Source organism: Callionymus lyra, chromosome 1 (assembly GCF_982586985.1).
Source record: "Callionymus lyra chromosome 1, fCalLyr1.hap1.1, whole genome shotgun sequence".
Lineage (NCBI taxonomy): Eukaryota > Metazoa > Chordata > Actinopteri > Syngnathiformes > Callionymidae > Callionymus > Callionymus lyra.
Window position 1 is genome coordinate 18,372,396 of NC_141818.1, and position 26,059 is coordinate 18,398,454.

General features: G+C 36.9%; 1 protein-coding gene across 2 annotated transcripts; it reads left to right on the plus strand.

Annotated features, from left to right (window-relative positions):
* The first annotated feature begins 225 nt into the window (after window positions 1-225).
* Window positions 226-26,059, plus strand: slc15a4 (solute carrier family 15 member 4). 2 transcript variants are annotated; one of them, XM_087795793.1, is made up of 9 exons: window positions 226-353; window positions 539-1,158; window positions 3,525-3,817; window positions 4,271-4,412; window positions 4,515-4,595; window positions 7,731-7,914; window positions 12,462-12,617; window positions 16,595-16,753; window positions 25,050-26,059. In XM_087795793.1, the coding sequence occupies exons 2-9, from the start codon at window positions 589-591 to the stop codon at window positions 25,199-25,201; spliced, it is 1,737 nt and encodes a 578-aa protein (XP_087651919.1). In that variant the 5' UTR covers window positions 226-353; window positions 539-588; the 3' UTR covers window positions 25,202-26,059. The 2 variants fall into 2 exon arrangements, with proteins under 2 accessions (XP_087651919.1, XP_087651927.1); XM_087795801.1 differs by having other exon boundaries at window positions 7,734-7,914.

Here is a 26,059-nt window from a genome sequence, read left to right on the forward strand (position 1 = left end):
ACGCAGCAGTATCTTATGACATACATACAAATAAAATAAAGTTTTAAAATAATAAAGATCGTTTAATGAGACAAAACCTAACTACTTCCTCCTCTCGGTGAAACCACAAGGCTGTTGCACAGCAGATATACACATGCAGTGGATGAGTTTCTATCACTCGGAAACGCACGTAAGACCGACTGACTTATGATGTACAGATCGCATAAAAGGCACCGCGCAAGTGCACGGGTTTGCCGATTGGACGTGTCACGGGATTGTACTTTGTTGACTTCCAGTTCTGCTTTCAGAAAGTATTGATGGTGGTCGCGCTGAAAAAGTTACCTTCAACCGGAGATTAAACACAAGTGAATCAGGTAAATAAAGTCAGTCTGATCCCCTCATACTCACGAAGCGTCTACTTATTCAACAGTTAATAGTCATGCTAAAGCTAGCATAATATTGTGTCTATATGTAACATGCTAACTTGTGTCGTACTTTGTTATTGAGATTCGCAGATTCGTGCGTTTGTTTATTTATTTAAAGACTGTTTTTTTTTCAGGTTTAAAGAACAACAAAGTGAAGGGGAACTCCGGGTGAGACAAGTCAAGAATGGCCAACGGCGGGGAAGTGAGTGAGAGGACCCCTCTGTTGGACTCAACCAAGCCCTCGACCCCCTCAGTATTTGAAGGAAGGAGACTGGCGTGTGCAGCCATCCTTGTGGCTGAGTCTTTCGAGAGGATCGCCTTCTATGGAATCATCTCAAACTTGGTCATTTTCCTGAACAGTAGTCCATTTTATTGGGAAGGAACCCAATCCAGCCAGGCGCCTCTCATGTTCATGGGCATCACTTACTTGATATCTCCATTTGGAGGATGGTTGGCAGATGCCTTCTTGGGGAAATTCTGGACAATAGCCGGTAGTCTGATCCTCTATTTCATGGGGATTTTACTATTCCCGTTTTTAGCGAATGAAGACACAAGAATACAACTATGCGGGGAAGAGACTGCGTTTCCGGTGCAACCGGCCGAGTGTCTGAGCAATAATCAAACCATTCCAACCAATGTCACCTGCCCCGTCCGTGCACGATACTGCGGCTCCGTTGTCTACAGCGCGCTGTTTTTAATCGCATTAGGGGTGGGAACTGTGAAGTCTAACATCACGCCATTTGGGGCAGATCAGGTAAAGTATATCTCAGCTATAATGTATCATCTAAACGGTTGGTGATTATCCAGTTTGTGTGACGAAAGTCCTATGACTGAGGTCTATGTCTGATTTGGTATGCTGTTCCACAAAGTGGACATGTGATGTGGGTCGGCCATGAGCCTTTACTTAGATGAGGATTTCCAAACCATCACAGAAACTGACAATTACAGAAATGGCTACCTGAATAAGAAGAAGTGAAATAATATGTTGCTGTTGAAACAACAAAGCCATACATATGTTGAGGTAAAGTGATAGTTCACCCAAAATTCAAATTGAACTAATTTTCTATTCACCCTCATGTTTACTAAGTGTTGGTAGCATTTTCAGAGGTATTTGTCTTTTTGGAGTTTATGGCAGAAATGCATGTCCACTCACTTTTCTTCATCCATTAGGCCACACCAAAAGAAATCCATACAACTCCATAATACCTCTAATAGTGAAGCCCCGACATAAGAAACTGTCAAAAAAATAATTAACAAGCTTAAAATAAGGACTTTTTTTATGTTGAGGTTTCAATACAAGATGGTGATGAGTATTAATGTATTTGGATCTTTTTTAGTGTGTCTTTTTGAATGAATAAATGGGAGCCCAGTTTTTAAACTATTATCTAGACACACAGTCCTCCAAGAAAATTCCCTGTAACTTCACTTTATACTAGCCTGAAAATTCTGCTGAAATTTCAATAATTGAACTTTAAGTAGTCAAAACTTGATTCCCCGAAAAAAAATGCATGACTGGAGCCAGCTCTAACACTTGCTCAATAAAAACAGTTGATTGATAAAAAAAACTTTTTCTAAACAAAAAGTTAAATTTATTGAAACTTCTCTCTTGACTGATGGAGGTTAGATGGTCAGCTTAACCATTGAGATGGATTTTGAATCTGACACCGCACTACTCCAGAGAGGAGCTTCAGTAAGATTTATGCCCAGCATCAACTTGATAATGTCGTGACATTATCTCTCCAGTAGTTAATTGCGGCTGCACCACTGCATTTTTTTTCTCATATATAAAGACATATCCACTTAATCACGTAATGATAAAATCTTTTCCTCCACGGGGATAACTGCGCGCTGGATGGCTCAGTGCCATCAAGAGAATAATATAATTTGCCTGTACAGACATTTATCTACATTTCTAGCTGGGCTGGTAAGTTGATGGTGTATACTATCCATAAAAGTATTACAAAGACACAGCAAGTAGAACATTTGTCATATATTTACTGTGAAGTTTGTTTTGCATCTTCTGCCAGACGGACTGAAAGAGGGGGGATAAGGATTGGATTACTTTTAATAGAAGTCTTTTAATTGCACTGAACATCCCTCTCTTGGCTGCGAATATCTATCTAATACTTTTGCTCAAATGAATTATTTCAGTTTGTAATAAATATAATTATCACATTTAACGTATCATTTTATAAAGTGATTTCTGAACAACTTTAATTTGGCAAAGTCTCTTCTTTAAACTATGTTGATTATCTTCCTGAATCACAATTATCCTCATGTCCTCATTTAGGACTTCATTGGTTTGTTGTCTTCTTCATGGGCTTCCTCAAGACTCAAAACGTCTCCAGTTAAGCTGCTTGTCTGGTGTCATGTGACACCTTCTCTCATCACTCCCAATAATACTCTTCTTTTCTCCCACTCTTGCTCTTCTTCCTGCCTTTTAATACATCATGGTTGTTCATCATTCTCTCCTATAAAGCTTCCCTATCATAATCTACTCCAACTCTCCATCTGTTTCACCCTGTCTGCACTCTCTTCTTCACCCTCTATGTCTGTTTCTCAGGGGCTTTTCCTTATTAAATGAATTTTGTTCTCAATAGTTTATTATACAGTATTTGCAAACTATGCTTTATTTTATTTATTTGTTATTCTATATATTGTGTAATTATTGTTTATGTTTTAAGAAAATGATAAATGTTAAAGAGGAATTATCCATTTTTTTGTTAAATCAAAAACTTGTATGTAACATATTTTTCTTGCTGGAATTTAAGTACAAGCTGTTCTAGTAACATTTACATTGAAGGCTGACAATAACAAAAAATTACACAACTGCTGAATGTGGAGAAATATATTTCAAATGTTAATTTCATTACTATTTCTAGCTTTAATTAATGCCAGGAGTACATGCATGAACATGCACATTATCTTACGCCAAACTTATATTATTATACAGTCAAATAATGAAATAAATGTTATACATTTTTTTCTTTTAATCATTTAAAAACAATCTAATTAGTGTATTTTGTTGACATATCACCCAGTACTATGTGTTGCCCCTCTTCTTTTGACTATGTGATGATGACGCAAACCTTTTTTTTTTCTCTCCACATTTCAAATCAGGTCAAAGACAGAGGGCCAGAGGCAACTCGCAGATTCTTCAACTGGTTCTATTGGTGTATAAACTTGGGAGCCATCCTATCACTGGGAGGTGTGGCCTACATCCAGCAAAATGTCAGTTTTTTGCCTGGCTACATCATCCCGACAGTGTGCCTTGGGATTTCGTTTGTGGTCTTTCTTTTGGGTCGCACCGTTTTCGTCACCAAGCCTGCTGATGGCAGTGCCTTCACTGATATGTTCAAGATACTCAGCTTCACTTGCTGTTTCAAGAAACCAAAGGAGCCCAGCATGAATCGGTGAGACTGTTGTGAGACTCTTCTCTCTGTATGTTCAGTACCAGTTCTGATTATTAAGATAATTGAATGTTTTAACCATCAATTAAATCCAAAATAATTCATACAATAATGTTCATTTTCCCTTTGAGATAATGCTCTTTTCCCCAAAATGTTACTTCATATTCAAGGCTTCTATACCAATGAATTCACTTAAAAAATATGTATAAAATATGTATAAGAAAAGTTGGCCTTTTCAAATATTCCTTCCAAAAACCCTTCCAAAAAGAAGAGCTTAGAGGCTTTAGAGCAAAGTTGAGCTCAGAGTTGTTTAACAGCAACTTGTTCTCTGAAAGTTACATCCTATAAACCCTCTCGCTCTCTGAGAGATGCTGTTATTCTCTTTCAGGTGATACTTTTCTAATCAGACAGATAAAGCCCAACTTGTCCCTGTTTTTTTTTTTGTTTTTTTTCCAGCAACAAACCAGGCCTATTAGATAGTGCCAAAGTGTCCTACGGAGGAATCTTTCCAGAGGAAAAAGTGGAAGAAGTGAAGGCTTTACTGAAAGTCCTCCCGGTGTTCTTAGCCCTCATCCCGTATTGGACTGTGTATTTCCAGGTTTGTGTTGTAGAAAGAAGGATATTAGTTTGTGTTGAAATGTTTTTTTGTCAATGCTGAGTTCTGACACGCTGACATCATGAACCTCTCATTGTGCTCCAGATGCAGACCACTTACATCCTGCAGAGCCTCCATCTGAAGATTCCAGATGCTGCCACCAACATAACAACAGATTCTCACCAGGTAACCTCAAGTTATTATCTTTTTTTTATTGCTGTTCCCACCAAAAAATATTGCTTTGTTCAGCATTGTCGTTGATGCTGTTCAAAGACATCTTGTATAATGTTTTGCTGCAAAATGTGTTCAGCAAACAAAAACCAGAACATTCCTATACTTTTATAAAGAACTACACCTTATTCTTCTCAAAACTATTAAAACGTGTTTATTTGTGATCTCATGAGTTGGCCCTGGTTACGGCTTCATGTTAATGCAAAGATTATAAGTAAGTAAGTAAGTAATATTTATTTATATAGCGCTTTTCCAGACCAGGGTCACAAAGCGCTTAAACAATCAAAACAATACTCAAAAAAGTATATACTTTAAAGATCAAGATAATACTGAGAAAAACACAGGAGTTCCAGAAAATCAAGGAAAAGCCTGAACAAATAGAAACGTCTTAAGATGTTTCTTAAAGGAGTCAGTAGACTCCATCAAGCGCAAAGAGAGAGGAAGATCGTTCCAAAGCTTAGGATTATAATCACAATTTATTTTATTGTTATCGGTGTTATTAATCACAATAACATGATTTTTAGGGGAAACATCTGTATCTTTATTCATTACAATAAAGTAGACGGCTTTAAAATGTAAGTAACATTTAATTATTGATCGTACAAAATAACACAATAATAATGTAATGACCCATTTAATAAATCTGCAATCAAAACACTGCAGAGAATTCCTGTTTCCTTTTCCTCCCTCCTTCTTCTAAGATTCTTTGCTCTGCTACTTGCTTTTTATTTTAAGCAGTTTAGTGAAGTATGAATCATTTGGGGGCCCCCTAGTGGTTTTCTGACTTCTGGTTGAACCAGCGTTTGATTAGATTGCTGCGATGCCACATTTGAACTAATCACGATCATGATTAAGATTTGAATAATTGTGCAGCTCCAGTCCAGGTTAAACGTGATCACAATACGCTCGTCCTTGTTCTAACTCTTTCAATTAGGAATTATTGAGTTCATCACTAATCAGACACTTCTGAACACATGCATTTGAATCATCCTTCTCTTGCGTTAGATGATCAAAAAAGTATTTCCCTTTGAGTTTTCACAAACTTATTTTCATGAATCTACTTTATTAATACATGGTTGAATCATCAGGAATAGAACTATTATACTCTATATTATTTATACACTTTTTTATTAAAACTCTTTAACCTACATCAAGGATTACTCGGAAGATCTTTCATTGTGTTTCTTTTTTAATGGATAGTTTTTTTGGTTGATGTTTTTGTAATAGATGTTATTGAAAGCACAGCACAATTCAATCAGTTTGAACAAATAAATGATTGGATGGTGATTAAGAATAATCACGTTTGTTTGTTGTTTGTTTAGTTTCACTGACTCTGTAATAGAATGGGGAGAGTCTGACGAAAGTGGGTTGAACTTATGAAGTAAAAATCAAGCTGCTCAATCGACTCTCCATGATCACCTACCCCACCTTTAAAATTGACCATCACGCGTCCCTTTTTAAATTTAAATTTGCTCAAAACATTAGAGACCAATTAAACATCTTCTCTCATTTTTATTACTTTAAAAATATTATTGTTAAATATATATATTCTATCGAAGAGATTCTATTCAAATTACAGTTTTTTTCTATGCTAAATCGGTTTTATTCAATTTTACTATATTCACATATTTGTGTTTTTACTGAATTGGATGGAGGCTTTTTTTATCAGGAGCAATCACATCAACCTCGCTTGCTTGAACCTGCCACAAATTTAGGAACAAAGTGTTGATCCCTGAAGCTGACTGAGTCAGTAGGCCACTGACACACTGGAGGTAACTGGTGGCAGCGCACACTGTTTATGCCACAAGGATTAAGTCAGAGCCGCACAGACTAAAACCTTCTAGATTAGCAATCTGGCTGTGACTAAACCTTTTTTGCAGCAGCGCCTCCATGCGATTCATTCTGTCTAGCGTTGCCGTGAAACCAGCATCTTCAACTGACAGATTATTGGTGGAGCTGGCAGACGTTGATGACTGAAATTATCCGCATTACTCTGCACAATTCATAGTTAAAGCTATTTAAATTCAACTCGGAGAGGAAGTGGGGACTTTTTGTCAATTCATTTTACTGTAAATGTGAAGTGAAACCACAATGTGTACAATATAAAAGGTTACGTATGAGATGTTATAAATAATGTTCTTTTCACATTATTTGATTTATTTTGACTTTAGTTGACGGCTTTATTTCTTTCTTTGAAAAACAAAGCTGTCTGTTACCAGCTTTAGCATTTATCACATCAAAGAAATGGTTAGATTAAGGAGAAAAGCCTTTAGATGCCTCTGTGGTTCATTTTCAAACTAAAAAAAACTAAAAGTTTGACTCTTTTAAAGTAAACTAAGCTCATGTTATTCTTAGTTTTTCTCAGAAAACAAAGCTATTTTCCCATTAAATTGTTTGTTAAATGAAGGTAATAATCAGTTACTGTTACTTCTAAGCTTTAGGTAATTCATCTTAAACATACATTTTATACATAATTTTCTGCTAAAACATACTTTTGTCAACAAACTACTTTTTATTTATTGTTACATGTAGAAGTAAGTAAGTAATGGTTATTTGTAAAGCACTTTTCTAGACCAGGGTCACAAAGCGGTTTAACAATCAAAAACCGTACACAATTAAAATGTCAATACTCTCTTTTTAATGCACCTTAAACTGAATTTCCATATAACTTTTAGAGAGACTATAAAAGCTTCCTGGTTCACATTTTATTATGACTGGTGATGCATTTTAGTCAAATGCACTTCCTGTTTTAAAAAATACAAAAGAGAGCTAATCTATTTTTATGAAACTACAGCAACTTGTATAAACTATATTTGGATTGTGTTCTAACAAGATTAACTATTATTTTTTGTTATATTTGATATTAGTTAGGTTTCTATTTTTGAATGAGATTTATTCCTAATTTCCTTGTGTTTAAGTTTGTCCACCTGGGGGTGCCAAAGCAATAGCATTATCTTTTTCCCACACTTTGCACAGAAACGCAGTGCTGAAATTAAGTGGTCTCTTTTGTCGTGTTCTGGTTTGTTTTTTTAACCCCTTTCCCCTCTCTCTCTCTTTTTCTCTCTCTCTACTCTCTCTCTCTCTCTCCAGCAGATGATGTTCCACTTCCCGGCAGCGTGGCTCACAATGTTTGATGCAGTGCTCATCCTTCTGTTGATTCCCCTGAAGGACAAAGTGGTGGACCCCATTTTGAGACGACGAGGCCTGCTGCCGTCCTCGCTAAAGAGGATTGCAGTAGGAATGTTCTTTGTAATGTGGTCGGCAGTGGCAGCGGGTGAGTTTAAAAACGGCAGACATGTCCTCTACTCCCTGTCACAGAAGTGGGCCAGACAAACACGGGGGGGTGGGGGGGGGAAACAACAAAGTTAGGGCTTGTTGACCATAGCAAATGCCACTCTGAGTCGAGTTCATACCAGGCAAGAGGCTTAAGAGAAGTTATTAGTGGATTCCTAAAACAATTTGGGGATTATAAAAAATATTCAAATGCAGTTTTGTGTCATCCTGTAAGAGATCGCTGTCGTATCTCTTCAGTTAATCATATCAGAATCTCCATTACTTTTCTCATATCCAAGTAATGGCCGCAAATAAAAAATATATAATTTCTAAACTCTAGTCTCAGTGCAGTCTGCCAGCAGGAACTAATGAACTGAATCATCCAGCCCAGAGTGCTTGAGGAAAACAGGCCTATAGGCAGACGGAGAGCAAATCAACCTCCCTCTTGACAGGCAATGAGCTCAAACTCCAGAAGTTGACCTTTTCTGCAAGTCATTTCTGGAGCATGTGTCGTTAATGACCTTTAACAAGTTGACATCTGTTCATTTTCAAAATTGTCAGATGAATACAAACCTGTGTTTTGTTCAAATTCAACATCATTTTTCCGCATACATTTGGACATTAACCAAAACCTGGTTTCCCAGAAACAAATTAAACGATGTATTGTATCATCATTTTGGCTGCACTGTTTTACCATGATTCATTCTCTAGCTTTTACTATTTAAGATAATTTCATTGAAGATCAACCCTAAAGAATGTGTTTTATTTAACCTTGACATATTTGTCTAAAAATAGTCCATGACATTGCACATGCAGAGTTTAACCTTCATATATCTCATCCTAAATTAACTGTTTTGCTGGTTGTAGGTTTAAATCGATGACCAAAGATGGTTTCATTTAACAACGCAAAAGTCTTAATTTTTTGTTTCCCGGCCTGCGCTGGCGCTCGGTGCCCCGCGAGTGCCCCTCCGTCAGCAGGATTATGCAAAAACGACCGTACTGGAAGATAGAAAGAGAAGTTGATGGAGGGGTGGAGCAGAGGTCGCGGAGGAGCCCATTAATTTCTGCGGCAGATTAGATTCCTTATTTCACGGTCTTCAGCGAATGCCCCTAACGTTTCAATGTTTTTGCTGTACAACCAAAGCAGGAGATTGTAATGAGATTTCCTTTTTTTTTTTTTGCTGTTACCCTGCTATGAATAGAAGTCCCAGTTTATTAAATGAAAACCAAGAGAAATGCTATAATCAGCCATTTACACGTTTAATAAATAATTTAACATTCATTTATTTAACGTAGCATAATGTCATATTTACTATTCACTATTCATATTCACATTCTATTCTTTTTATCTTATGTTAATGAAACCCTTTTTTTATAATGGATTAATATGAATCTCTTATTATTTGCTTTCTTTTTAAATTATTCCTCTCCTCTTTGCATATTTACAAAAATGGTAAAAGTGGAAAAAAAAGAACACTGATGCGTGTCCTAAAGCAAGGCATCTATTTTCCAACAATGGTTGATCTGAATACTAGAAGACCATTATTTCATTAAGCATTCCTGCTGGGAGAAATGTTTTAATGGCAAAGATTTAGTGAAAGCATTCATAAATGTCCATTCAAATTGATGAATAACTTCATATTTTCAGTAAATAATGGTCTTATTTTGGACTGTAGAACTCGATTTTTCTGCCTAAATGCCCCTGTGACCACAACACTGCTTTATAGCTGTTGGTCAGAGAGACTTTTTTTTTATATTATTTCCAGGGAAATAAAACAAGAAACTGACACAAAACCTTTTAGTTTATTTTGGGAACAAATGCAATGTGGCAACCAATGTTGCGTTGCATTGCAGTAACACTGTTCTGACACTGAAATAATGTTTCCAATATTGCATAGTGCTGCTTTAAATATTCAAGTATTTGTGCGGCTGTAGTATACAACAAAGAATAAGTAACATCACAAGTGTAGCAGAGAAAATTTGTGCATTTAGTTCAAAGTATGTTGCCTTCAAATGCGTTTTGTTTGTGACAAATTCCTTTTAAAGGACTACTAATGTAAAAATGAAATATTGTCTTCCTCTCCAAGATGCAGTAAGTCCCTCATCATGAACATGTTTTGAACTTTCTTACTTTCTAAAGTTCTGCCCCGTCTGAAATCTCGGCGACTGAGAGGTTACAAGAGCGGAGTCCATTATGACGTAATAATGGCTTCACTCCTCCTCCAGCCAGCTGTAATTTCGCCCGCTTTGTTTATACAACGAGTCCCCTAGAGGTGGAGACTTCCAGGATTGGTGATGCGTGATGACTATCCTTGATGCTAGACCAATCACAGCAGAGTGGGCGTGGCTGTGGTAAACGAGATTTAATCTCCAGATAAACAAAGTGTTTTCAGTGGGCGGGGCTTAAGCACATTTTCTAATGTAAATATTTAAATGAAAAGAGAGTTTTGTACAAACAGACACATACTGATGAGTAATAGAGGTCCAAGATCTATTTAAGACACACTTAAATCAATTAGTTGCTATAAAATACTTTTACTTTGTTGAAATTTAAGTAATTATGGTTGTTAAATGAACATAAAGTAATACTTGGATAAAATAGTTAAGGTCTCAGGTGAGGGGTGAAAATAACGTGTTTATATAATGTTATATATATATTGTTGCAGTTGCGTCTCCAGTGGTCAACTATGAACGTGTACACAGTCTGACCTCCTCGCAATATTTTATGTTTGTGGTGCAGTTTCCATGAAAATTCAGCCGCGTTCACCTAACAATGATTATCTCGGCCCGTGTGCCTTTCACCAGCTGCTCGGCCCAGCTCGTGTCTATTCAGTGTTACAGATTGATTCCTAGGAGCCACCTCAGAGCTGATGTGTCTGGAACTGAATTCCTCTCAGCAGGGGGCTCCTCATGTCCAAAGTGCTTATCTGCATGTGTCCACTGGCGTAAATGGTGTTGTGCAGAGGCTTTACAGATGGCGGCTCCTGAATGACCAGCTGTACATATTGTGCTCATAGAGCCGCCGTTGAATTGCACAGCACTGCCACTTTACATCCATTCAGTATCCACTATTCCTGCTCTGCCTTAGAATCAGGAGAAAAGAGTCCGTCAAGGTGACATTGGAGAGTAATATTTCTCTGGTGTTCAATAACATGCGAGCCAACGACAGCTGGACCTCCCTTGTACTGCAAAGGAAAGGCAGTTTCTTGTCGTCTTTTAATGTTGGTAAAAAAGGTCGGACAGCTAAAGCGCACACACTGCTGGTCAGATTAGCCAAGCTGCGTTTGCATCACTTTGAAGTTTTATTTAGTTTGTTTTATCACATTCTCTTAACTCCCTGCTAATCTGCTTTAGTTTGACACTCCGTATCTTTAGGTGATGGGAATGATGAATTTTAATAAGCGCGGCCAAGGATCATTCCGGGTTCTGTAGTAGCGGAGGAGCACTGCTTCAGGCAGCTCTGTGGGCCTCATGGCTGTGACTGACAGCTCGTGTTATAGTCAGATTACAAGGCTACAAACTTCTCTCCAGTGCTTCAGTTATGACTCGAAGCTGTCTCCTCAGTTCTAAAAATAGCTTCTAATTACACATCCACAGCCACCGAATTAAACTTTTAATAAAAAAAAAAAAAGTAATCTTGATGACTACTGCTTTGCTGTTATTTCAGTTGTGTGTGCTAAAAAACGGGTACCATGTTTTGCAAAAGTTTTTTAGATTAATTTGGATCATCTTTCTGGATGAGTCAGTAACTTATGTTTGCAAGGATGTAAAAATCCCAATATTTACCCTGTCCTTGTGTGATGTCAGACAATCTTAAAGGTTCCTTATGTTTCAAATGTTGAAGTCTTCCTCTCCAAGTCTCTCATCTTGACAATGTTTTGAAGTTATTACTTTATGAAGTTATTCCCGTCTGAAATCTTGGCAAACGAAAGGTTACGAGAGCGGAGTCCATTATGACTTCACTCATCCTCCAGCCAATTCTAATCAAGCCCCGCTTTGCTTGGAGGTGAAGACTTCCTGGATTGATGACACACAGTGACAAACCTTCATGTTTAACCGAACACAGGAGAGTGGGTGTGGTTATTCATCTCCAGAAAATGACGTGTATTCAGTGGGCGGGGCATAAGCACACTTTCTAATGTAAATATTTAAATAAAAGAGTTCTGTTCAAACAGACGCATACTGATGAGTACAATTTAAAATACACTTGTATCTAATACACAGTTTCTTATTAATTTATATTGCACGAATGAAACGTAAAAACCTTCTATAATAGATATTCATTTTTTATCGTTTTATTTCATTCCATCTGTTCGAAATCCCGTTGTATAACTTTATTATCTATTGTAGCAATTGCAAATTAAGCCATACAGTAGTTAAATATACGAGTACAAATTTAATAATCAAGCTGTCCTGGACTTCAGGCTGTGTTTCAGTTTGTGTATTTGTTTAATTAAACCATTCCAATTGGTTTGTGCAGATTGTTCACTTTCTTGTTAATTGACTTTCAGTTAACTTTTTTTTATTTTTTGTTCTTCCTTCCCTCAGGTATCCTCGAGACAAAACGCCTGGAGATTGTCAAAAATGGTACCATTAACCAGGTGGTGGGCAATGTTATCTACTTCGCGGCAGATTTACCCATCTGGTGGCAAGTGCCTCAGTATGTGCTGATTGGGATCAGCGAAATATTTGCCAGCATTGCAGGTATTGTTTCCTTGACATCTCAAGTGGAATTTGTACCGTTTTATGTTTTAATGGGCTCTCTGTACAGGCAGAGGTGATGATTTAACAGAACTCTATCCCCCTGACAGGCTGTTTAATTATGGGCTGGGGTTACGGAAAGAGAGCGGAAAAACTGTAGGAGACGAATAATTTAGTTTGCTTATGGTTCATAATCCTTATCGTGTTAGTCTGAATAAATGCTAGGTTACAAGCTGCGCGGATCAATATGAGTTTAAAAACTAAATTGTACAGTTCCAACGTTGAAAGTTCTTGACATGGCTGACTTTTCACTTTTCTACTGTCTGTCACCGACATGCCACATAGGTGGGGTTTCAGGGGTTGCATTTTAAGAATCAAACCCATGTCGATGAGTGATAAGTGTTAATTCAAGTTTTTACAAATAAAACTGGTGTAAAAAATCTATATATAAATATAAGGTTTAGGTCCAATAGGGCTGTATTAACCCGATTTCTGCTTGACACAACTAATTGTGTCCAACCCCATTAATAATGCAAACAATTCAACTAAGAAACCCTGAAAAGATACATCTGTGAACTAAAAAACATTTAAGGTGACTATGTCTTGAAGACCATAAAAAGAATGTCAAATGTCTGCATAGTAGTCATCAGAAAAAAATGTGGGTTGTATCACCCTTCGTTTGTTAAGTACATAATTCTGCATGTGTTCATTCATAGTTCTGATGCATTCAGTTATAATCTATTTTGTAAATAGCCATGAAAACAAGGAAAAAGAATTGAATGAGAAGGCGAATCCAAACTTTTGGCCTGTACCGTTTACGCTTAAGTGTGTTTATAGATGTCAGTGGGTTTTTTTCAATGTAAAAGGGCCAAGCCGAGGATTTCAGACAGTGTTTCTGCCTCCCTCTAATATTGGAATTGTGTAACGGCAGCTTCATAAATTCTCTGTTCGGCCGATGCTTATTTTGTGTGATTTTAAATATCTCATCAAAACAAGACTTTTATTCCGTTTCTCTTACTTGTTTATCTTTTTTGCAACATAACGTCTCTCAGTTTGAACACATTTAAATTACTGCTAACGGGTTATACTTGGTCTTATGAGTCACGACTGCGCCATTGCAACATACCACATGCACATTTCTTTACAAATAAGATACATTTTGTGAACAATATAGGATAAAACATTAATTTAAAAAGACAAACAAAAAGTCATAAGTAGAAAATTGTATGATTCTTCATCAAAGAAAAAAGTAGATTTCATGAGATTCATGAGAAAAAGATTCATTTCTTTTTTTTTCAACTTATATGCCATCTTCTTAAGAAGTGCAACTTTAAGCAACTTTTCAAGTGCTTTATCTTTTTCTTGTATCTGTCAGGAGCCGCCCAAAATCATTCAGTATAAATGTAGTTTCTTTTTTGGCATCTTGTGATAAAATGGATTTTCCAGTGTGTGATTCAGCAGTAAAGCACAAAGGCAAATCTGTTAAGACAATTTCTCATTGGAACTGACAGCTGTGAGTAATTTCTTCTAAAAGGTGTCAGTGTTGTTTTTTAGAGAGCCTCAAATTTAGAAGAAGCTTCAGATTTGATAAACATTTTTCTTTGGTCAATAAAGCAAGAGGTAGAAAGTAAGAAGAGAAAGCAAAAGGACAGAGTTTGAAGTTACTGTTTTGTTTTCTGAAAATTAGCTTTATCCAACAATCGTGGGGGAGAACGAGTGACATTTTCGTTGTCCTGTTTTCACTTGTTCTTTTTTCCTTTTTATACCTTTGTTTCCCACTGCAGTCACGTAACTGCCTCAAGCTTCTCTCATCAACTGCAATGCCTCTAGTCAAGATCAGTCAGCCAATACCTTTTATTTCTGTTAGCACAGGTTTGCCACATGGCTCCTGTTTCTTTTTTACCTAATGATTATTTTTCTTTAAAAACAATGTGTTTTACTATTCTTCTTCTGCTTAACTGAAGAAGAAGAATAACTTTGGTTTATTTGAGACAAATATGCATACAAGTTGAAACATTTGGAAAAAAAAATCCACACGTATCCCATTAGGTTATTTATTCTGAAAGTAAATATTTTTTAACGTCTTTCTCGCAGTAGCCAGTTCTTAAGACATGTTGTAAGACTACTGCAGAAGTGAGCATCTGCAGTGCTGCTTAATAGGATCCTCCCAGTCAAACTCTAATCTGTTTTTTTAAGTAGTCAAAAAAACTACAAGAACATTTCCGATGCTCCTTCAGCTATGACTCACCAGAGTTTTTGCGTGAACTGAGGATCCCTTGGAAACGTTTTAATTTTGTTTCTTTGGATGTAAGAACCGCTAACTTCTTAACACGATTTTTATTTAATATTAAGATACATTTAGCTTATTTACACTGACTGCTTTCAGTATGGATGAGTCCGTTAAAAAGATAGCAATGTTACTTTTAATTGTTTGATAATAAGTAATATGTTTGAAAAAGAAATGCACTTGAGTCTGTTGCCTATGAGGGATATAAAAAATACCCAAACTGTAGGATTTAAAAAAGTGTTTCTTCCTCCCCTAGAGTCGGTAAAGTGCAAGTGCCACTGTAGTAGTGTAGTGAAGATTATTCTGCTACATGAGTAATTGAAATCAATCATTACAGAAAATGTTAACAAATAATAATAACCTCAAAATGCTGTTTACTGTTGCTTTGATCAAAATGATCTCAATTATCAATGACTTTGAATGGCAGATATAATGGCATTAGCTTAAAGAAGCATTTGGCACTGATACAAATTGTCATGTCTGTGTGAGTAATAAGCATATGTTTCTGCACAACAACCGCAGGTATCTACAAGCAAAGTGTTCATCACATTAATTTGTGCCTTTTACTCCTCCAAGGAAGGTCTTAAAAAGCAAACGTATTTAAACGCTGCTCTCTAATCTCTTGTGACAGATGTAGCTATAGGGCTTCATTTGAAATATCACATGTTTGAGGTGGCATGAAATTATCAATGTCAGCTCACAGACGGGCACATCTCTTGGCAACAAGAGAAGATCTTTTTTTATTTGCGTCCCTTTCTTTCAGGTCCCTTTTCTCTTCTTTTTTCATCCTCTTGTCGGAAACAAGATGCAAAATAATGTTTCTGTTTTTTTTTGTGTACAAACAAGCCTAAAGTGAACTTTAGATGCGCTGCTTGATCTGGGTCAACACACCTGCACAACATTGTGATCTCACATTGATTTGATTGAGCCTTAGATAATGATGCATATAATCAGGAAAATTCGAATAAAGTTTTATTGACAGTATTTGTACATTTTAGATTAAAAAAAAATATGGAGACATGTTACATTTATAAATTCTCAGCTAGGGTTAGTAAAAACATCAAAAACACATTCTACAGTGTTAAGTTTTTAATATTTTTTTCAGTCTCCTTTAGAAGTTACAGTTAACAATTGTTAAAAAGGGAAAATGAAAAGCATGTCTCAAAAAAAGAAGTTTTTAGAAGTGATAAAAGGAGAAAAATGGAGGAAAATAATAATAATTATACATTAAAAGTAATGTATTGTTTATCTTAATTTCCATTAAACTCTATCTACCTCTGGAAACAAAGTTCCCTTAGTTTCAATCTGCACATCAGTCTCTCCATCATCAATGGATTTTCCACAAAGGTCACCCCCTTCTCTCAACTCTAAGTTGTTTCAGCCAAATGTGTAGTTATATTTTCTTCTTTGGTCAGCTCAATGCACAACACCCTCCATGATACGCATTACAAAAGATCTAGGGAATCTGTTCTGACATCGCACTGCGATGTTTTGTTATCGGGTAAACATTTGTGATTTTATTTATAGTACTGAATATATTAGCTTCGTTTCAAACCATGGCACTTGATCAATATGTGGTGCTATGAGTTGTTGTCGTATTTTCAAATGACTTTTTCTTCACAATTTTTTGGTCTCTTATTAAAGGAGTAGTAAAAACAATAACAATGAAATAAACAATTTTCTCACCCTTCAGGTCTGGAGTTTGCCTATTCTGCAGCACCGAAGTCCATGCAAAGTGCCATCATGGGTCTCTTCTTCTTCTTCTCTGGGATTGGATCCTTTGTTGGATCAGGTCTTCTTGCTATTGTCTCTACTAAGGCGATTGGCTGGATGTCTTCCCACAAAGACTTTGGTAAGTGGAAATAAAACCCACCGTGATAGCTTTGTGACATAATTCCATGGTGTCTGAAATGCTGTTAAAAAGGCCACAAAGATTTTTATTAGTCTTGTGCATTCATCTATGAGTTACCCACATGCCACTCTGGTTGTGGGATCAGATTTTCGCTGCAGAGCTTGCTATTGACTGCGTTGTCTTAAAATTGTAGGCATGGGTTTCCTTTTAAACTGATGCATTTATCAGGACTGTACAGTTGTCTATAAATTAAATTCAGGGATAAATGTGGCGCAGCATTCATTGCTCCTGCTCCAAGTGTGTTTACCATTATAAATGGTTGTGTCAGACAGCCGACAAAAGGTTTGTGTAGGTCTGTTTGAGTGCGCAGATAAATGGCAAGCTTGTGACAGCAGATGAATGGACTTCCCACCGAGGCAGAGCTCCCAACACAGATGCACTTTTCCCTGAGCATGTGGTAAATAAGCCAACATAGTAAAATGTTTACCCAGAAACGCCTAATAGCTCATTAATACCCAAGCCAGCAAATCGTGACACACTTTGATGAGGATACTGCTGTGAAACGCTGTGCAGACTCCACATACAACATCTTCTGCTCAGCCGTGCTTCTCCGAGACGGCCGGGACACCAGGGTCGAATTACTTGTAGAACTTTTCTTGCACTCTCCAAGTAAGTGAGTTAAAAGGTGAGCCCAGGAATAAAAAAAAAAATTAACACCCTCCTGGCTACTTTGGAAAAGCATATGGCTAGGAGCTCTGGCATTAAAGTATCGACTGTTTTTTGACATCTAGTTGGAAGCTTCATCCAACATCTCATATGTAAGTGCTTACTTTTGTGGCTGCAGGCGAAAAAGTGCTGGGAAGTAAACAGCATCTTCGTTGAGCCGCAGTGGCCCGAAGACGGAGACGAGAGCATTAATCACTAGCTCTGGGTCTGATTACGTAGCCCGGCTCCTCTTAAGTAAAGCTGTCCCCGGAGTGCTAACATGGAGATGGGTTTGCTTCACCGACATGTTGACAGTATCTCCACCTGCTCGGCGCGAGTGTTAGTCAGCGCGGGGCTGCTCGCGGCTTTTAATTTGAAGTTCTTAACTTGGTGAACTGAGCACAAAGTGTCATCGTAGCAAAACACTAGTCTATCGACCCTAATAATTTGATATTTATTATATATTTTAGTGCTTCTCTGCTCATGAGGCATTTCTCTAACAAGATAATGGTCCATGATTGAGAATGTAAGGTCAAATAACAGCAGTGATCTGTGACCTGTTAGATTATCTCCCTAATGTATTGAGCTAGAGTTCATTCCAGGTGAAAATTCTAAATAAATGAATGTATGGAGGAGGAGTGCTCAATAATGTAGATTGTATTGAGCACTCCTACCAGTCGATCGCAGAGTTAGTGTGGGTAGATCGCATTACATTAAAAATGCCATCAATCATCCGTCTCGATACTCGCACACAAAGTGGTCGCTTTTTGCGGCGGCAACTCGCACCATGTTTGTTGACCTTAAGGTAATGGGGCTTCACTATGGCTGGGTATTGATCGCAATTGTTTAATACTTTAGTACTGATACGTTCATTTTGATACTGGTTCCTAATTAAAACCATTTTTGATCTAATTTTATAAGATAAATTCTAACATACATATCTTGAGTTTAACTTTTGAGCGTTGTCAAATTTCCCCTCCGAGCTGTTTTCTTACCAAAAGTTTAAAAAAAAACTACATATAATGCAAAATAACTTTTGCTAACAAGTAAAAATTGATCTGATGTTCACTTCCTTAGTCACCTAATAGTTTTTCTTCAGAAAACTTCACACATTAAGTTTTGCACATGCGTGGCTACCAAAACTTGACATCGAAAGATGAAATATGTTTTTGTACAAAGTATTTCAGTTGTTGTCACAAAAGAACTAAATATCGATACAAAGCCCTCGGCTTCTTCTTCTTTTTATTTTTTTATTTGGCATTTTCATTGACTTCTGCATATTATTTACCTAATACTTTCCGTGATGATTCCTTTCATTTCAAACAGTCATAACTGTGGATGGGTACCATTCTCACCCAACGCATTATTTTTGTTCCTTGGTTTTGGTGTCAACTTGTCATTTTTTTGTCAAAAATACAGTCATCATGAATTAAATAATCATGACAACAATATCCATCCCTAGTCATGACGAGCGCTTTAACTCCAGGATGGCCCCCACGTACCAGTGGTCTAGACAGAGACATTGCACGTCTCAACCGTCCTATGATCCCTCAGGATAACCAGACTAGAGATTGAAGGAAAGGGTAAAATTGCTCCCTCCACCTGATGCAATGAGCTGTTGAAACATATGACCTTTTGCTTAACAAATGGCTCTTGTTCATTTTGACTTGAGTGCAATAAAGGTGAGCACAGATAAAAAGAAAACCGATAGTTTCTGCTTAAAAATGTACTTTGAGTGTTTTAAGGGCAAATCGTGCGAAGGTTTATTCATGAGAAAAAAGTACAAGAATAGGAATGAACACGTTATTGTGAATTTGTATGTTTAATACAATAAACATAATATGTATTTTCCTCCCCAACTTATCGAAAATGCAGTTTGGATAATTAATGAACTCCAGAAGGTTCACGGCCTTCGGACAAAATGTGTAGGCGGAAATAACCATGGCAGCAAAGCATATGAAGCATTTGATCTGAGTCTGTTCTTTAGCTTTAAATGTTGTGTGTACAACAAAGCGATTGATCTTCAAACCCCGCTACATTTCATTTTCCTGTGGTTAAGTTTGGACTTCATTATTCATATGAGCCTGAAACATAAGATGGACCCTTTCTTTTCTCTTTGTTGCACCAAATCAATTTATTATTCCTTCCACTGGTTTATATCTTTTGTTTTCAGCAAATGTCACTCATTGCATATCGTAGAACTTTAACCCTTTTCTTGTAAAAGACTGACTTTTGTGAGGTTGATGGAGCCGGGCGACAGGAAGTACTCTTTTCTTTGGCTGACAATCCCACATCCTTTAAGCGTCCGGTCCATTGAAGCATTAAGGTTAGAAAAGAAAGGGATATTTTGTCCATTTCCAAGTTGACACAAAACTCTTTTATGAAAAGTGAAGGATTTACTGTGAAAGGACATCAGAGAATAACTGGTAATTAAAATCAAGTGCAACAAAAAATAGATTTTTCATGGTTCACACCAACATCTATTGATTATTTCTGCCGCTTTAGATGTACCGTAAAGCTTTACATGCCCAGGTCATTGCACAGGAATTCTCAATCAATTATAACATAGAAAAACAAATACTTACTCCCTATCATTTACCCTTTATGCATTTCAAATCTAGCTTCTTTAAAATGTAGGTCGTCAAAGTTTAGGTAGGCAGTGAAAGTTGAAGTAGACATAATGTAAATTTTGAGGGAGAGAGAGCAGAGGAAGAACAGTGGAGGTAGAGTTTGGAAACAGAACCAATGACAAGTGAAAGTTCAAGAGATTAAGGGTAAAGTGATGTTTGTCTTTTTTTATTATTCTGCCATACCATACCATAAACGCCTTTTAGCGTCATGGGTCCAACGTACCATAAATGCCAAAAAGTGTGTCGTATCATAAGTTTCTTACAGCCGATGTTGTCCCATGCTGTTAATGTTTCGCCAAACTCGTGCTGATGGCGTGTAATCTTAATGGATCATGAGGCAAATCTGGTGGGAAAAAAAAGAGGTTAAGAGATCTTGGCAGTTATGAGGAGAAAGTGGATAGTACACATTTGGTGAAGTTAAACAAAGTATATGTTCGGTGACGTAGAGATGAATAGATCTGGCTTTTGCTTTTACAATTTGTTTAATCTTTTATTTATCTTTCGCAACCTGAAGTCGTGAAAGATCAAGAGGACGTAGATTCGAGTAAAGTTAAAGTTGGGTTGATGTAAGCCAAGATAAGTGGACATGGACAAACCATTGTTGTAATGGAAGAGTAAAAGAGTGACCAAGTGCTTACTGGTGAAATGTTTGAGTTTTTACGGATTAAATTATTGTTATTTTTTGGCTGTCATGTGGAAAAAATGTTTTTGGTGGGCAGTGTCAGGGATTAGGAAAGAATTCTGTAGATTAAGTTGGAGTTAAATTAGATTGAGAAAGATGGAATCACAAAACAACGCTTTAGATATTAGACACACAGACTACATTGAGGCCGTATAGTAAAGGTGACATTTTTGCTTGTTAACTGATGTTGATCAATTCACGTGTCACAAACAATGAGTAATTCTACAAATTAACTATCCAAGAACCTAGATTATCTGCAAAACTGGCACTAGTTCTCGTAAATTCAAAAACAGTTATTCAATTAATCAATAAATAAAAACAAAATACTCTGAGGTAAGGGTATGTAATTTACCTATATAATAGAATATGACTTATTATTCTTAAATTCTCCTGGATCGGCGTTTGTTGTTAGATATGCTGTAAATCGAGAAGATAGAGCGGTGGAATAAAAAGACTGGCGATAAGTGAACATAAAGTATCTTCTTCTTAATATCTTCAAAGTGTCTTTGGTTGTTAGAAGTACTTCTGCATGTCAACAACACACCACCTGCTCTGCGCTCGAGTCGATAATCACAAAACACAAGGATCCGCACACCGGTTCACAATCGCTCTCGACGTGCATTCTTCATCTCCAGGTCTCCTGTCACCGACGCCGTTTTGTAGTCCATTAATTATTCAAGCCGCACTCGTGTTTTGATCCATCTCTCCCAATCTCAACCTTGGAGCAGCTGACGACGACAGCAAAGTAAGTCAGGACTTTGACAAAGGTCAAAGTGTTTGTCAGATCCCTCACTTTGCTCCTCGTTTCATTAAAGGCAGAACCTCACAGTCATCCGTCAGCTGCTCTTCTTCTAGATGAAAGGTTCTGCCACTGTGTACCGTGGACGACCCGCCGCACAACACGCTGACAGAAGGATCGGCTCTGTGTGGCGGTTTCCTTGTCATCACAGCGCTTCTTTATTCTTCTTGATTTATAATTATCCCCGAAAGCATGCTGACAACGCGGCGGCTTCGGAGGAGAATTATCTATAAACACAATACGTGCGGCGACATTACGAGGTTTGATCTGCTTCGCTGATCCAAGTGATCATGCAAAGCTCTCAGATCACTTGTTTCAAATAAGGCTAATCCTGCGCTTTGATCGGCAGCACAGGACACCCACTGAACCCATGGACCGGGCTTTTTCGGGAGCCATCGGGCATTTGGTTCTGTTTTTAGGTTATTTTGAGACGATACATTTTTATTAAAGTTTTTTTCTCCAAAGTAGCAATCTCAATTTTAGTTCAGAATAATATAGCAGAAGTCATAACTAGTGCTGGATAAGGTTCTTAAGTTCTCGATACCAGTACTGATAACGATGCTTTTACTTCGATATCGGTTCCTGAAAGATAGTTTTTTTTTATAATTTCCTGAGCTTAGAGGTAACAAAAGGAAATGAAAAAAGATTTTTGACAATTTAAACTCCAAGCTGTTTTACAGAAACGATAAATAGAAATTTCAAATTGAAAGAAACACAGAAAAGTGACAAATCAATACGATATTCACTTTCTTAGGCACCTGTCAGTTTTAAAAAAATAAATCCACAAATTGTTCAAGCTACAAGTGGGTATCCAAACTTGGCACCGAAAGACGAACGTTTCGAAATTCGGACGATGCTTCCATAGAACCAAACTTCTATACCCAATAAGTAATAACCATAATTCATGTAGTATAGAGGGCATCTGATTTTAAGCTGCATTCAGTATTTAAAAAAACTCTATAAAGGCCCCTAATCTTTATAAACCGAAGGTGTTCATGTTGATGAGCTATAATAGTTTGATGGTACACGGACATATTTACGTTTTAAATAAACATTTTTTTACTTTAAAAAAAGATGCTTGTAACACATTATGAGCTCTATCTTCACACAACCAGATAAAAAGATAACCATCCTACCAGAACAAGTCTGTCATTGTCAAATTCTGCTTTTGTCAACTTTTCTACATTGATTTCGTTTTTTACGCTGCCGTCTCTGACCTCTAACCATTTATACAGAACGTCCATTTCCTACCTTAACAACCAGATCTTATATTTAATAAGATTGATGGGACAAAACCAAACTATCGTCTTCCTCAGTGCATTATACGCCCTTGTGTTTCTTCTTTGAGCGCCTCCTACAGGTTGTTACGCAGTAGAAATCTATATATTGGCCACATCATTGTATACTTGCAGTACAAACATGACAATAATTGACGTCATTCATTTTATACTTTAAAAGTTAAAGTAGTGAAATGGAAACAATAGCTATGACATTGATTCACAAATGATTGAGACATTCTACTTCGAAAGACCTATTTTATACTAATTTCATTGGTATGTAAACACATTTTATATCCCAGTGGTACACTAAAATTTGTTTGTTTGTTTTAATAAAATACTCCCAACAGCCTCTGGCTTTTGAAGCATCCTTCAACAAATAGCTTCCTCTACTTGATAATTAACATTGGATGAGTTCATCTTATAGCAGAACTCTGAGGAAGAATAATATTGGATGTAGGCTGAAAGTGTCTGTTCTAGCTTCATAAGTGTTTCACTTTCTCCAGAGAAATATCCAAAACACATCCAGCTCCATAGTTCAACGATTTCCCAACATTACTTTTTGTGAATTTTGCCACCATTACAGCTCTTTTTTTGAATGGTTTCCAAGTCAGTACACGAGGGAAATAACAGCATTCTACACATGTACTTCCATTACACATAAAGCATAGCATCAATAGCATGTTGTCTCATTAAATCATCCGTTTTGTTTGTATTAGTTGCCGTGAATAACTGCTCTGTTAAGCTGCCATGTACATGAAATCTGTGAAGGGTCTTTCTGAGTGTCAACTTTTCTTTTCTAAAGGCTTAACTACTGTAATTTAAAGCCACTTTACATTTGACCCCCTTCATATAATCTTTTTATAAGAAGACTGAAACTGCTTCGCCAAGTGCAGTAGTCTTGCTTGTAATACCACAGCTTGTCATCAAAGTGATGAAAATGTTCTTTCTACTTGAATAAAAACAATATGGAGGCTGGTTAAATCCATACCAATTAAAAAAAAAGGGTTATAGATTGTTTATTTTGAAAATAAAACAAAAAAAAACAAATGCAATATAAATATATTTGCCTTCATTCTAAAAACCTCTAATGTAGATGTTCACGTGATGTCAGAAACTGGTCCATTTCATTTCTAATTTCTAATAAACAGAGTCCAGGCCACAATCATCATTTTATTTTGTAGCAATGCTCACAACTCACTGTACGGTGAGATTATCACTGTAGTTGAGTGTTTTGATAATGAGAAGTAAGCCGACAGTCCTGAGAAGATGTTCTTACATGTTATAATTTGCTTAAAGCTCTCTATGATTCTGCTCAGGGATTCTTCTTTTTTTTCTTTTTTTTTTTTTTTTTTTTCATGATGGAATGTAGGAAATTAAAACTGCTATGATGGCTACAGTACTGTTAGTTTGCCATGATTGAAAGCTGCACTGCTTGATATTCAACATGTTTCTTGCTCCCCCAGTGTTAGGACAGAGTAATTCTCATTTCATTAAACTGGTCAGTTTCCTGATTAAGTGTGTTTTAGTCTATATGGAAATACATGTAAATGCTGTCTCCGTCCACTTCCTCAAATCATTGTACTGTATGTTTAAGAGCTCAGTAAGAGTTGCCCTCACTTGAAATATGACATGAAGTTTTACATAGAGTCGAAATGTTACCAAGTGCTTCTTTAACATGGAGTTCAAACTCAAATGTTGAGATTATGACCGTGTGCTCATGGGACTGAATTTGCCCCCTGCTGAGAATAATTTTCTCTCAGATGTTGATCAAAATTTGATTCATATTCTTTTTCCTTGATGTTTTGCTGATATTTTTTGTGGTTTAACTCTGACTGTTGTTATATAGTCTAATTGTATTTTAATTTAATTTCTAAATGTGTTAAATCGTAACCCTTGTGTTATCTCGGGGTCAAGGTGACCCGAGGGCTTGAAAACCAATGTATTTGTTTTAATCCTTGTGTTGTCTCTGGGTCAAGATGAACGTCCTCCACCACTGCACATCTATTGACCCTGAGACAACACAAGGGGTAGAACAATTACATATGTTTTCCACCCTTTGGGTCATCTTGACACAGAGATAACGCAAGGGTTAACTACGGCTATATGCCTGCTAGCCACAAGTTAAAGGACTGAAACCGTTTGTTCTTAAACCACCTCAAATCATGTTTCTATAATTTTGTTTATTTTTTTCTCTTCTCAGGTAACATCAACGATTGTTCGCTTCACTACTATTTCTTTCTGCTCGCGGGAATCCAGGGAGTCACTCTGCTGGTCTTCCTCATCGTCTCCGTCAAGTACGATCGCCAGAGGATCCGAGCCGGGAGTCAGAGGCATCGACACGTTTCCTTTTGACCCATCCAAGTCCTCGCCAGACTCGCCCAAAGAACCCGTTCGTGGGAAACTAGCCTGATTAACCTGCGTCATTTTTCTTCTCCAAGGTTCGCCATTTTAACAAAACCCTGTATTTAAGTGCCAAAATGAACAAGGATTTATAATAATATGTTTTAAAAGTGTCTAAGTATGAATTCTAACCACTTTGAACTGAAATGTATCGCGTCACATTTTCAAACCACTATCTAAACCTAATCACCGTCACTTAAGAGGAGCTCGAAGAGAGCTCCCTGAAAATCCGACGCACTTTACATGTAAAGATCGATTTATATTTAAAAATTTGTTCTCACCAGTATTTGCTTTTAATGTTTTGATAAAATGTGTCAAAATTTTAAACTCTTCACTCCTCCTTCAAACAAATGTGAACTTGAAACTCATATTTAGACTTTTTAATGTTTTAATAATGTGTTTTCATTGCTGGACTATTTATGAAACTGTGATGGGATTTATTTGTTTTTTTGTTTTTTTAGTTTAAGTCTTTGCTTGTTTTGATCCTTAAAGCCTCTGTTTTGCACACAGCACTGTTTAACAGGAAACTCAGGGTTTGAGGAACCAGTCGAGTGTATTTACTCTCCAGATATAAAAAGTGCCTTCAAGAATTCATCTCAGTCTTTGTTCACAGTCTGTGAACGCACATGAACTTGTTCGACTCCGGCGTTTAATTGGACATTGTGTTGATTGTTGTTTATTTGTCAACTCGGTCGCAAGATCCCTGTAAAGTTTATTTTTGGATTTATTCTCTGTCTTGATCGTAAAGCACAAACTGGATTATTGTTTTGAAGTTTATTTGTGGCCATTAAAGTTTGTTTTATGAGCAAA